The sequence below is a fragment of the Psammomys obesus genome, unplaced genomic scaffold (genome assembly GCF_907164565.1).
Source record: "Psammomys obesus unplaced genomic scaffold, mPsaObe1.curated_primary_1811, whole genome shotgun sequence".
NCBI lineage: Eukaryota > Metazoa > Chordata > Mammalia > Rodentia > Muridae > Psammomys > Psammomys obesus.
In genome coordinates, this window is record NW_026586816.1 from 9,559,196 (window position 1) to 9,573,333 (window position 14,138).

General features: G+C 42.9%; 1 protein-coding gene across 2 annotated transcripts in view; it reads left to right on the forward strand.

The window, feature by feature from the left end:
- Esf1 (ESF1 nucleolar pre-rRNA processing protein homolog) overlaps window positions 1–10,397 on the forward strand; it is a 51,685-nt gene extending 41,288 nt beyond the window's left edge. For both annotated transcript variants that reach the window (XM_055602583.1, XM_055602582.1), the window contains exons 12-14: window positions 6,004–6,080; window positions 7,339–7,485; window positions 9,665–10,397. In XM_055602583.1, coding sequence (XP_055458558.1) covers window positions 6,004–6,080; window positions 7,339–7,485; window positions 9,665–9,994 — 554 coding nt within the window. In that variant the 3' untranslated portion in view covers window positions 9,995–10,397. The remainder of the gene's footprint in view (window positions 1–6,003; window positions 6,081–7,338; window positions 7,486–9,664) is intronic.
- The last annotated feature ends 3,741 nt before the right edge of the window (window positions 10,398–14,138 follow it).

Sequence of the window (14,138 nt, forward strand, 5' to 3'; positions counted from 1 at the left end):
ACACCTGGAACTAGAGTGACAGATGTTTGTGAGCTGCCATATAAGTGCTGGGAGCCTAACCTGGGTCCTGTACAAGAGCAATAAATACTTTTGACTGCTTAGCCATCTCTACAGGTCACTCATTAGGAGGCTTTTTAATAGCAATTTAATGGAGCTTTTTTTTTTTTTCTGGAAATTACCTTTATAGCTAACCAAATGGGCTCTAAAAGAATAATAGAATTTAGAAGAAAGAATAGTCTCTTTACATGATAATACTTCTAATCCATGTCTCTCTCTCTGTAAAGGCAATGAAAATTAAAAGTGAAATGTATTTGTCGTGGCATGTATATAATTTTCAAATGTATACATGGAATATAGTATAGCCATTTCTGTTCAAATATACAAAAGCATCTATGCTTAATGTTTAATTCCTTCTGCACTTAGCCTTGTTAAATGCAGTTAAAAATCAGCTTTTCTCATGGCTCCCTTCTCTTCAGATCCCTAAAGTAACATGTCTTACTTCCCGTATCCATGTTGTTCATACCACATCTGCTTTCCAGATGCCTTCATTCTTACCTTTGGGTGTATGTGAGTGTTTGGAAAGGTAGACGCCATAGTTGGGCAGGTCAGTGCAGAAACCACTGTAACTGTTTCCAGTTGCTGTTGTGAGCTTTGCCTGCCCCTTCTTTTTTGCCACACACATGAGCTTCCAAAGGCTTGCTCTTGAAACAACTCCAAGCTGGCATTGTAAAGAGAAGTACTTTATGAAGTTTCCCTGCTTCTTCTCCCTCCCGACCGGTGGGCCAGACAGTTTTCAACAGGAAAATCAGAATTACTTAAAATTATTTCCTGGTTGCTATAGCCTCTTAGCACTGATGTGTTATTGATGAAAAGGAGATTAAGTCGAATAAATTCTATTATAGGATATGAGATTCATAGGAGTTGGAAAGGGAAATGGAAACCTAGCATATTTGCTTTCTGTTATACCTGTGTGATCATTTCTAACAGATGATGAATTTTAGCCTTATCCTCTGGCTAAAACAAAGTTTATAATGAAGAGATGTGAAACATTAAAGTTTCCTTGTTCTGTGTCCAAAGTGTTGCATTTGACAAATGTAATCTGGTCAGCCTGCAGAACTCGGAGCAGGATTCAAAGAATAACCAAGCTAGTTCATTGGCATGGGGTAGCTGATTCCTGTACATAAGTAAAAAAAGGTTGTATCTTTTAAAGTATGTGCCTTCAGATGTAAGGGTTAGCAGTGGGTTCTTTTTTCCTCCCAGTACTGGTTAGACAAATAAAAAGTTATTTTTAAGGGGAACTGGATGTTAGCTCAATTTTATTGTCTTGTTTGGTTGGGTTTTTTTTTTTCTTTGACTGTGATATAAAGTAATTTAGGTGGCCTAAATTGATATATGAACATATCACTATAAAATTGCCCTTATTGTTAATTTCAAGATATATCTCCTAGAAGTAAAATACAGTTGTTACTTAAGAATATATATCTGGTTTCCAAAAATAGTCAAAACATAATGATTAGAAATATATGTGAACAGGACAGTGGGGTACGAAGGTGAACATAAGTGTATTACAACATGCTTGGGCATCCTGAAGTGCTAAACTCACACACCACGAAATTGCATCAACCTTTCAATATATGAAAGAATTGACTTCACTGACTGATGCCAGATGTGGTGTTTGGGTTGGGTTAGGAGCCAGTATAAGCACCAGAGATTTGTTACAGTTTTTCTTCCCTAAAATGCAAACTTGTTATCAAGAAAGTTATAAGAGTTTGAAAATATACTTAATTTCTTTTAGAAATGAAATAACTGAAAAAAGTCTCCTTATTGCTAATTTCTACCTTTTTTGGTGCTGTGGGTGGAAAGAAAGCCCCGTGCATACTAGGCAAGACTTGACTGCTGACCTATACACCAGCCCTAATTCTGTAAACTCTAGAGGATTTTGCTGTTGAAAAAGTAGGACTAAAGTACATCCCTGTTTTAAAAACAGAAAATGTGTTCTTCATCTTGCTATCTTTTTAAGTATTTTATAAACCACAATGAAAGTCAACTATATTATTTATACCCATTTGACTCATTCAGCCAGTGTGTTATCTCCTACAGCACATTGGGTTTATGCTAATTTACAAGTGACTTTGCACCCTGTCCTCAAATCCATTTTCAAGTCACTTTATAGTTGAATATATTGAAGATAATAGACTGCCCAGGGACAGTTGGTAGCTGATAGAATCTGAATCCTAATGTGCTTCTACAAGGATGTTGTAAAGAAGAGAGGCAGAGCCAGTACTCCCAGGAATAAAAGCTAGGTATGAAAACAGTGCTGGTTTTGTTGTCATTTTGTTTTTAAGCAAACCCACAACCTATCACCCTAAAGAAAGAACAAGTGATCTTGGACCAAAAAAGGGAGTGGGGGACTTAGCATTCCCCATCTGCTCTGTACCAAGACCTCACCTAGGCCCCAGGGAAGGCCCTTTCTGTCTGTCCCCTAAAAAGTGCTCGACTAAACTAGAAGAAGCTTTCTGTGCCACAAGTCTCAGACACTAGAAGTGATGTAAAATAGAACTTCCATGCAGATAGTTCTTTTATAGACTTTGTTTTATAGCACATCTTTTTCCACAGATATATCATTAAGCTTTTTGCTTAATATAACCAAAACAGGTACATTTTGGTCAGTGAAAAGGCACAAGCAAAAGTAGCCAAGAAATGAAGGAGTGAGGAGAGATTTATTACCTGTAGCATGTTACTGCTGCCCAGAAGCTTTCCCAAGGCAGTGCTCCCTGCAATATGAGGGTGTCACTCAGGGAGCCTACACATCCGTAGAGGCAGGCATGTTCCTTTGCATGCTCGGTTACGGAGTACACCACTGAGCATGCCCAGTTTAAAGTCCTGCTTAGTTCAAGATTATAGAGCTTGTTTAAGTGGGAGCTGACAGAATGGCTCTGCAGGTAGAAGTGCTGTCACCTGTGAACCTGGGTCTCACCTGAAGAAAACCCACAGCAGTTGGAGGACCTCAATTCTCAAAAGATGTCTTCTGACTACACAGACTGAACTGTGACAGTCTTGCACGTGTGTCCCTGCACGAGTGCACAAAAGGACGTTTGAGAAGGGTTGAAATCAGGGATATTTTCGCAAGTTCAGCCTGAATCAGGAAGTTTGTAGATAGGAATATCTCTGGGCATGATCAGTTTTCTCCATGATGTTTTATTTTTTTAATTAAATTTTTATTTTTTTATATTAGTTACAGTTTATTTACTTTGTACCCCAGCTGTAACCCCCTCCCTCATCTCCTCCTTGCCCCGCTCTAAGTCCACTGACAGGGGAGGTCCTCCTCCCTTCCATCTGACCCTAGCTTATCAGGTATCTTCAGGACTGGCTGCAATGTCCTCCTCTGTGGCCTAGCAAGGCTGCTCCTCCCTCGGGGAGGGGGGTGGATCAAAGAGCCAGCCATTGAGTTCATGTCAGAGACAGTCCCTGTCCATGCTGTTTTAAATGACCAAAAAAAAAAAAAAAAAGATAATTTGAAAGCCCATTAATATAGGTATAACACTTACTTCAATTTGTTTTTCTAACTATAAAACTCTAACATTTGGGACTGGAGAAATGGCTCAGCAAATAAGAGTACTGCCTGCTCTTCTAAAGGCTGAAGCCACATGGTGGCTCACAGCCACCTATACTGGGAACTGATGCCCTCTTCTGGCATGCAAGTGTACATGCAGCTAGAGCACTCATGTCTGTAAAATAAATCTTAAAAATATATTTTGCTTTGTTCAGTTTTTGAAACAGGATCTCACTGTGTACCCAGACTTGTCCTGATGCTGACATTTCAGGCATGTGTGACCAGGACTGTCTTAAGAGACATTGGTTCCTACTTGCTGGGAGATTCGTGACACCCACCTTTAATCACAGGCAGAGGCAGGCAGATCTCAGTGAGTTCAAAGCCACCCTGGTCTACAAAGTGAATCCAGGATAGTCAAGGCTACACAGAGAAATGCTGTCTCAAAAAAAAAAAAAAAAAATTAAGTGTGTCCTTTAATGGATCCCCCAGAAATGGAGTTATGGCTACCATGTGGGTGCTGTGAACTGAATTCAGGGTCTTCTTCAAAAACAAGTTTTCTCAAACACTGATCCATCCTTCCAGCATCTTAATTGTTGTTACCATAGAGGACTTTGGGGGATGTTAGTTACATAGCTGCTGTAATAAAACATCATGTCCAAGGCAACTCATAGAAGAAAAGAGTTGATTTTGGTTTATGGTTCCAGACGGTGAGAACCCATACCGTAATGGCCCATAATGGTGGAGGCAGCAGGCACTATGTCAGAAGCTGAGGGCTCACACCACACTAGCCAGCCTACCACAGCTCCGCCAGCCAAGAACCCCAGCACCTAGGCCTGTGGAGGGCATCTCTCATTCAACTGCTGCAGGGGGCATGCTTGTTTTTCTGTTTGGAGACACAGTCTCGGAGCTCTGGTTAGCTTCTAACTCCCTGAGTAGCTAAGGATGACTTTTTACTTCCACTTCCTGAGTGCTTCCGTTGCAGGCGTGCATTGAACCGCCATGCCTGGTTTTAGGTTGTGTTGAGGATCCAGTCCAGAGCTCCATGCATGCGACAAGCACTTCACCATTGGGCTGTATTCCCAGCCCAAGCTTGTTGGTTTCTATTCAGTGGAACAAAAGCAGCTTTTCAAAAGATGGTGGGTGTGTCACAGTTCACAGAGAGCCAGTGTTGCAGTAGCATTCTGAGCTAACAGAACATTAAAACTGATCTTTCACACTTCATCACCCCGAATCCATATACCCTTGAAGTTCTCTCACTCATACACAAGAAAGAAGATTCAGAGCATCAGCATACTTACTAAGGAACTGAGGACATATAAGTGTCAGACAATAGTGGAATTAATTTCAGGCATCCACAGCACTGTGTGTGAAGCAGTAGCTGTGTTCTTGCAGTCCACTAATACACCGAGCCCCTAAAATAACCCTATAGGTAGCTGCCACTGTTCACTTCCCTGTTTGGGGCTGGAGAGATGGCTCAGTGCTTTTAGCACTCTTTTTGCAGAGAATTCTTACAGTTCTCAGCACACACGTGGCAGCTCAACTGTAATGGTAGTTCCAGAGACTCTGCTGCCCTCTTCTGGCCTCCATAGTACCAGGCGTGCACTTGGCATACACACTTATGTGCAGTCTCTGGCTCAGAGGGTAAAAGTGCTTACCGTCACACCCAAGACCTGAGTTTGATCCTCGGGGCCTCATGATGGAAGGAGAGGACCACAAGTTTTTTGACCTTCATACTTGATGTGGCATGTACACACACTCATACCAAGACACCAAAATAGCCTGGTGCGGTGGCACACACCTGTCATCCCAGCACTCAGGGAGGCAGAGGCAGGTGATCTCTGTGAGTTCAAGGCCAGCCTGGTCTACAAAGAGAGTTACAGGACAGCCAGGGCTACACAAACCCTGTCTCAAAAACCCAAAGCAAAAACCAAAAAAACTGTTTTACAGACAAGGGTATAACCCAATTCTCTTTTTCTAGGATGAAGCAAATTGTTCATTCTTCTGAATAATCTATGGGTTTTATGTTTTTGGTTTTGGTTTGGGGTTTTTTTGTTGGTTTTGTTTTTGTTTTTCTTCACTGCAAAAGGACTAAGCTGATTTCAGAACATAGTTTAGTGATTCTCTTTAGCTACAGGTTTTGCTTTGCTTCTGAGATGATCCCACTATATATCGTACCTAGAACTCATAACTCTTTTTCCTCTGCCATCTGAGTGCTAGAATGACAAAAATACCCATCTTAGCAACAGAAATACTGAGTTGCTTCCCAGAAGGCTTGTGTATCTTATACCCATGGCCACCTTTCCGTGTTGTGCTTTTCCTTGTAGTTTTGACATTTATTGTTAAGACTATTCCTAGATATTTGTATATTATTGTGTTTTGTTTATAGTATAAACAAAGTTTTGTTGTTGCTCTTGTCATCTTAACCCTCCTTTGTTGGTTTGTTATATCAGGTACAAAGAAAAAATCAATGAAATCAGCAAAAGACAGTGCATCTTCAGAGGAAGAAACTGAACTAGAAAAGCAAAAGGTAGAGCATGGTCATTGTTCCGTGTTTATCAGTGATTGATATGTGCAAGTGAAATTGTGTGGTTCACGTGAGTTTTCAGTGTCTCTAATTTTTAAACTGATTCTTCAAGTGGATTTTGTAAATCCATTATAAGATACATATTTTAGCCACATAGTCTTTAAGTGTTATCTTTACCAAACACTGTTTCTGCAGCTATTTACAAAGTTAGAGTTTCTCAAGCCCAGAGGATAGCCCTTTTTGACAGGAGATTTTTTCATTCGTGCCCTATAGTTTAACCAAAAAAGAAAATATGTTATTTGATTCTGTTTGAATCTAACTTGTACTACACTTTCTGTTTTAGCTTGTTAGATGCTAATTTCTCTCTTCCTATTAGTGAGTATAAATTTAATGTACAATGTTAAGTCTGGATTAGAGGTGTAATGATGGTTATGCGTAACCCAGTCATCCCAGAGATCCAAAGTCGCATGTGCTCCCCATGTGGCTCTGCACCTAAACACTGGCTTAATGTGTTTGACTGTTCCCCACCCGTTACAGATAGACTGTACACTTCTAGCTACTTAGAGATCTATTCATGGAACAGGGCTCTGTAAGGAAGGCATGTATCAGTATCCGTGATGGAAGGAAAGGAGTTTAAAGCATCTTGTGTGTAATAGAGGAGGGTGTGCAAAGGTCAGGAGCATGCCTGTATGTTTTCTCTAGAGCTTGTGGTTGTATGTGTGTGTGTGTGTGTTTTGTTTTGTTTTTTGTTTTTTTTTTGAGCTTGTGGTTGTTTAGCTGATTCTGGAGGGGTGTCTTTAATCTCTTGGTCAGTAGAAACAGAATGCTTGGTCTCAGAAGTGAAAGCTGAGTCTGCCTCATGAAAGAACATTAGTATTGAAAATGCAAGGAAAAAGCGAGCAGAAGATTTTCCTAATTGCTAAAGTATGCATCTGGAAACTGTAATTTGTATCAAAAAGTAAATTTCATATTATTACTTAAAAAGAACAGTGTGAAAATGAAATGTATTTGACAGACCTGGGGCCCTTGTTCCTTCTGCCTGCTAATCAGGATACTCTACAGGAATGGAAGTCTGTCTTTTGAATAAAGGCTATTTCCTCCTTCCCTGTAGCTAAAGCTCATACCACAGCCTGGAATGAACCTAAGCTGTGTGTCTTGGGCCTCTTCCTATTCTCCATTCATGAGGATGAGCAAGTCTCAGAATAGCAATTAGGAAAACTCAGCTGTACATTTGCGTTTTTGTTTGTTTTTCTCTCCATAGGCTGAAATGGCTTTGCTTGTAATGGATGAGGAAGAGGATAGTAAGAAGCATTTCAATTATGACAAGATTGTGGAGCACCAGAATCTGAGCAAAAAGAAGAAGAAACGGCTTATGAAAAAGAAGGAGTTACTTGAGGATGACTTTGAGGTAACCGTCAGCACAAGTATTATTACCTTCTTGAAGGGGAGCTAAATCTAAAGTCAGCTGTTGACGTAGAAAGGCATGAAGCTATCGTAAAAAGCCCTTCTCAAGGCCATACAGTGCCAGCTCATCCAGAGTGGATCCCACCACTGTTCTCTGGGGAGCGCTAGATGAGATAGTTACCTTAAATCAGGTAGTCATGTTACAAGAGACCTCTGTAGCCTTTAAGAGGGACAGCCAGAAGCGGGGATGCTCATGGTGTGCGGGCTCAGCTGAGCATAAAGGGCTGGCATGTCCTTGGGCTCACTCTTGCTGAGGACAGTAGCCACCGTGGTGGGCCAGGCTTTTCTAATTTCTGTGTATATTGTTGCTGTCAGTCATCAGCTTTCTTCTGATGCTGAGTGTGTGGTCCTGATGGCCATATGCGTGAGTTTGGAGCCTGCCACAGAAAACTTTCAAATAGCCACTAAGATTACTTAACAGTTTGCATTAGTGATTTGGAATAGAAGATGGGTGAGTTCTGAATTTGGTCAAAGTGGAGGGAAGGACATAAACTCCTTTATAGCTTGTAGATGGATTGCAAGGTCACTATTGCTCCACTTTTTCATATACACTTCTGCCCCCATGAAGTCTCTGATAAATTGGTTTTCTCATGAAGAAAGTAAAGAGCGATTTCCTATTATGAGCTTTACCTTCACATATAAGTAATCATGCACAAAATAGTTTTCGGAGCTGGCGCCGCGGCTCAGCGGGAGCAGCGTTTGCCGCCGACCCTGACAGCCTAACTCAGTGGAAGAAGAGAACCAGCCCTCGCGTGTCTTCTAACCTCTCCGTACCACGCAAATTAATGATCTTTCTAATTTTTTTTTTCATGAGGTCTGTGGAGACAACTCAGTGGTAGGGAACTTGCTGAGCCGTGGTGGGACCCGAGTATGCATCCCAGCTCTCTGTAAAAGCTAGGAGCAGGGTACATCTGTGACCCCAGTGCTGCAGGAGGGCACAGGAGGAGCCCCGGGCGGACAGGCCGGTCCAGGAGCTCCAGCTCCAGCTCCAGCTCCAGCTCCAGCTCCAGCTCCAGCTCGAGAAACTCTCAAAAGGCAAATAGAGAGCATTAGGGAGGACACCTGACGCCAGCCTCTGGCACCTGCAGGCCCCGTACATGCACCTGCACACTCAGAGGCCTCAAGTCTGTTGACGTCACTGTAGCTAAGGAGACTCAGGGTGTTCTTTGTTGCTCACCGCTCAGCCCGGCTGGACGGAAGGGTACGCTCTTCAGGGGAGAACCATACAGCTTTTTGTAAAAACAAAGGATAAACTTAGGCCTTAAATCTTACCAAGTCTTGGACTCAAGTGGATTTCTTTTATTTTTGTTTTTTCCCCTGTGGTTCCAGAGTGATTGAACCTGGAGTTTCAGGCAGGTTTAGGCAAGCGCCCTAGCACTGAGCAGCATCTGCAGCTTCCATTTTGCATTCTATTTTGAAACAGGATTTTGCCAAGGTGGCCTCGACAGCCTTCAGAGCAGCTGGGATTACTGCCCCATGCCACCAACCTAGCTGTTGGCTACTTTTTCTTGACACCATGTTTTAAATTTCTTAAAATGTACTCAGAATGCAGTGACTTAAACTCCAGGCAGTTAGACAGTGTCCTAATTGACGTATGCCTGATGGACAGAAGTCAGTATTATGCTAAGCAAGAAGTGGAAGCCCTGCCTCAGATACCACTCCTCTCTCTAGTCAAAGTCATTACCCAGGCTGGAGACCACAGTACACACGGGGCTGTGCCTGCAGGTGCCAGAGGCTGGCGTCAGGTGTCCTCCCTAATGCTCTCTATTTGCCTTTTGAGAGTACACACGTGGGCCACCATTCTTCCCTTTCAAATACATGCGTACCCTGCATGTTGTCATTAAAGGGCAGACCTTAAAATTCCAGGGAGTCTGCCGGGGACATGGTGGCACATGCCTATAATCCCAGTTCTCAGGAGGCCAAGGCCAAGAGGATCCTGTGTTCAAAAGCAGCAAGTTCCTGTGCAGTCTAGACTTAAAAGACAGACTTTATCTCAAGTAACAAACCAACTGGACCTTTGAGATTGTAGAGGATGGCCCCGAGGCCTCTGTGCACTGCGTGCGCTTGTGTTCTGATAGCCAGCAGCGCCTTTCTTTACGTGTCTGTTGTCTTTGAATTTGCAGGTGAATGTTAGTGACGCACGGTTTCAGGCAATGTATACTTCACACCTGTTCAACTTGGATCCCTCTGATCCGAATTTCAAGAAAACAAAAGCTATGGAAAAAATCCTTGAGGAGAAAGCCCGGCAGCGGGAGCAGAAAGAAGACCTGCTTCCTCAGGCAGTAGAGAGAGCGCAGCCGGACACAGGAAAGCCAGCACAGAAGCAGCAGCAGCAGCAGCAGCAGCAGCAGCAGCAGCGGCGGCGCATGGATCCCGCCTTGTCCATGCTGATTAAATCTGTGAAAAACAAAACAGAGCAGTTCCAAGCCAGGAAAAGGCAGAAGGTCAAATGACTGGGCATGGCCTCTGTCACCTCCTTAAGGACACAGAAATAGTAGAAGGGACACTGGGAATAAAGCCACTTTTCTAGAATATGAAAGGTATCTTTCTCTGACCATTGTAAAGCTGCTCTTCGCGGCTGGAGCGGTGGCTCCACAATAGAGTCTGTCTGGCTTTGGTTCTCAGCACCCGCGTGGCAGCTCACAGCCATATGTAATTCCAGTTCTGTGCGATCCAGTGCCCTCTCCTGGCCTCCATGGGCATGGTGTGCCCATATAGTGCATACACAGACATAATTGCAGGCAAAATATTCACACACATCAAATTTAAAAATAAAATTAGAAAAAAATGTTCCCCTTACATAATTGTTCTGCCGAATTGTAAATAGTTCATATTTTATACCAATATCAATTATATTGATAATTCTTTTATTTATAAAAGTGACTTATTTTTATTAAATTCTTTTATTTATAAAATAATTATCAATATAATTACAAACATTATAGAATTTTTAAAATGTATATTGTATGAAGTTCATTTCCTACAAGGACAAAGTTACTCTTAATTTAGCTTCCTACAAGACTGCTTAGATTCTTGTAAAATACTGTCAACTTTTCTCTGTACAGATTAAAAACAAATTGAAAATATATATATATGTAGTGCCTTAAATCTCTCTGAAGGCAGGGGACAAATCTAAGTAGTTATAAAATAACTTATTTTCACCAGGTCTGGTGGCACACACCTTTAATCCGAGACAGAGGCAGGTGGATCTCTGTGAGTTCAAGGCCAGCCAGGGCTACACAGAGAAGCCCGGTGTTGAAAAACCAAATAATAATAATTTATTTTTCTAGTGTAAAGGATGGAAGCTGTGAACTTTTTTGTGTGTTTAGTAATTCGCATGTCGAACTAATTTATGAATAAATGTGCAAGATGTTTTTACTAGTTTGTATAGCATTGGTTTGTTTCATTGTATGCACTTCAAGCAGACAACTCTGGAAAAAAATATCTGAAAGTATGGCTTCAAGTCTTACAGAAGACAGTTCTGTGGAAAAGCAGCTTCATTTTTACATTGCCCACAATTACATTTGAAATGTTCATGGACTCTGCAGTTTTCCTATTTCCTCCTGTCCTGTAGGTTTTTAGAATGTTTTAGAAGGGTGGGTATGCTGGTATAAAGTTTAAGAACCTCTAGTTCTTTCTGAAGTTAAAGGACATCTTCAAGACTAGTACCTTCAGACTTGCCCCTGATCTAGCTCTTATGAACTGTTATCTGATCCCTCACATAGGACTGGATGTGCTGTGTATAAAGAAAGAGAGAAAAGAAAAGTAGGCTGGAGCAATTAAACACACAGCCCCTTCTAAAAGGAGAGTACAAATTTTCCAGGTTTTTGTTTAATAAAAATTTGCCATCTCTAATATAAAAACCAAAGCTTACCAAGAAAAAAAAAATTTTAGAATCAAAGCTCAGAGCAATATCAAGATCATGGCACTTTAAACAGTTTCTGAAATAGGAAGGAAAAAATGGCACCTGTTAGATAAATTTCTGGTTATGATGGAGAGCAATAGCGGCTTCAAGCAGGATTGCCTTTGTGAGAGAACACCCAGCTGGTCTCTCCCCAGATAGTGCTCAACCTGTGAACTTCCCAGTGCGGACAAACAGGAGGACAGTTCTAACCTACTTCATGCTTCTCCAGGAAACTGGTTACTTTTTGTTTGTTTTGTTTTTGAGATGGGGTTTCTCTGTGTAGCCTTGGCTGGCCTGGACTCTGTAGACAGGATGGCCTGGACCTCAGAGATCTGCCTGTGTCTGCCTCCCCATGTGCAGTGTACCGCTGTGACCGGCTAACTTGTTACTTCTAATTCAGGTCAAGTACAGGCTCTGGTTGGTTTGGTTTTTCTTCAGGGGCAGGTAATGAACCGCAGCCCGTATGCGCTAGGCCAGTGCTCTCCCTCCAAGCTACATTACAATGCTTGGTTTGCTGAGCCAGGGTCTTGCTGTGTAGCTCAGGCTGGCTTTCAACTCAGATCTTCCTCTGTCTCTTCCAGTTAGCTTACAGGGCAGAGCCACCCTTCTGTGGATTTGATGCAGGAAAAGTGAAGTCTTTGTGTTCAAAGAACTTTCCTCTTGTCTCGGGACCTTTCACTCAAGGGCGGAAGCCAGGCACTCTAGGTCACAAAGAACTTCCCCTAAGGCAGTGCCTTCCAGAGTTCTCATGTGGTGAATTCAAAGAATGAAGCTGATGGAACACAGAGGGCGAGTTACAAGTTGTAGATCCACAGGCGGGACCTCTGGAGAATGCAGAGCTCTTGGCCAGCTAGAGTTCCATGCGCTATCGCTGAGCTAGCCTGGGGTGTTGAGAGGGCGGACAGTGGGGCGAGGCATGAGGAGGTGGTCCATCTCTCAGGTTGGCCCACGCACGAGGCGTCCAGGCATCTCCTGAGTTGGCACATCCTCCCCTTTAGCATCCAGGCACGATTAGGAGATAACACGGAACCAAGGACAGGAACTTTAGGCAGTCCTGGCCTTCACAGACGAAAGAACTGCTCCTTGGGGTCCCTGTTCTGCCTACCACCAGTCTCCACCCCAAGTTCTCAGCCGTTTCATTGGTATGTTTGTTTGTTTGTTTGTTTGTTTGTTTGTTTGTTTTTCTTTCTTTCTTTTCTTTGAGAACCCTTTGTCTCCAAGTTACTGCTTACACTGCAAAAGCTCCTTTTACTAGTGAAGTGAAAAGTTGAATGAGCACATAGGCCTGCCTCCTTTTCTAATCTCTTTTATTTTGTTTTTGTTGTTTGAGACAATGTTTTTCTCTAGCCCTGCTGTCCTGGAACTCAATTTGTAGACCAGGCTGGCCTCCAACTCAGAGATCCACCTACCTCTGCCTCCTGAGTGCTAGGATTAAAGACACAACACCCAGCTTCTGGTTTCTCTTATCAAAAAGTGAAACAGAAGACAAAGGTGTGGCACACAAAGCCTGGGGAGGTGGTGGCTCACACCTTTAATCCCAGCAGAGGCAGAGACCTGCCAGTCTCTGGAGTTCAAGGTCAGCCTAGTGTACAGAGAGTTCCAGGACAGCCCAGGGCTACACAGGGAAACCCTGTCTGGGGGAGGAGGAGAGGAGTTACATCTACCATCACACTTGACAGTAAAATACTTCCTAAAACAAACAAGCCAAAGATAGCCACGCCCACCACCCTTCAGGGCACTACAAGAAGTTCTCGCCTCTGAAATCAGAGAAGCACACAGATTGGGAAGAAAACTCCCATTAGAGATGACCTGGTGTTATCTACATAGAGAGCACCAAAGAACCCACAAGAAGCAGTTCCATTTGTGTAAACTAATAGTGTCTATATTATAACATAATACATGTGATACATAATTACAGTATAATGATATAACAAAGTAGAGACTCCACAAAATGGTTTGGTAATTTCTTAATAAACATACATGCAATTACCATGCAACTAGTCAGTTGCACTCCTGAGTATTTGTGAAAAGTGGAAATGTTTTGATGCAAAAAGTCTCATAAGAGCTGGGAATGTCCCTCAGTTGGTACAGCTGGTTACAGGAATGCTTGAATCCTGGCTTCAGTATGCAGCACTTAACGCTGGGAGTGAGGGCACCAGCCTAGTCTCCGCACTGGAGGATCCTCGGTTACACTGCAGAGGAAGAGAGCTCAAGATCATCCTCAGCCATCCCGGTTGCACGGCCTCTCTGCGTCTTGTTGCTGTGATGAAACAGGGACCAAATGCATCAAGGGGGAAGGGATTGCTTCACCTCCACTTCCACATCTCGGTCCATTGCAGAGGAAGTCAGGGCAGGAATTAAGGCAGGGCCTGTGGAGGGGTGCTGCTCACTGGCTTGCTCTCCTCCACTTGTTCAGCTTGCTTTTTATTCAACCCATCTATCCAGGGATGGCGCCACTCATAGCGGGCTAGAATAACTTATTAATGGAGAAAATGCTGCACGGATTTGCCTACAGGCCGATCTGGTGGAAACATTTTCCCAGCTGAGGCCCCTTCTTCCCGGATAACCCTACCTTGCTGACACGCATTAACAAAAACCCGCGAGTGCAGTCCCCAAAGACTAGGTGTGGGAGGGGGGGGGGCATCTTCCATGGAATATTTATTCTCTCCATAATCCACAGTTAATAGAATCAC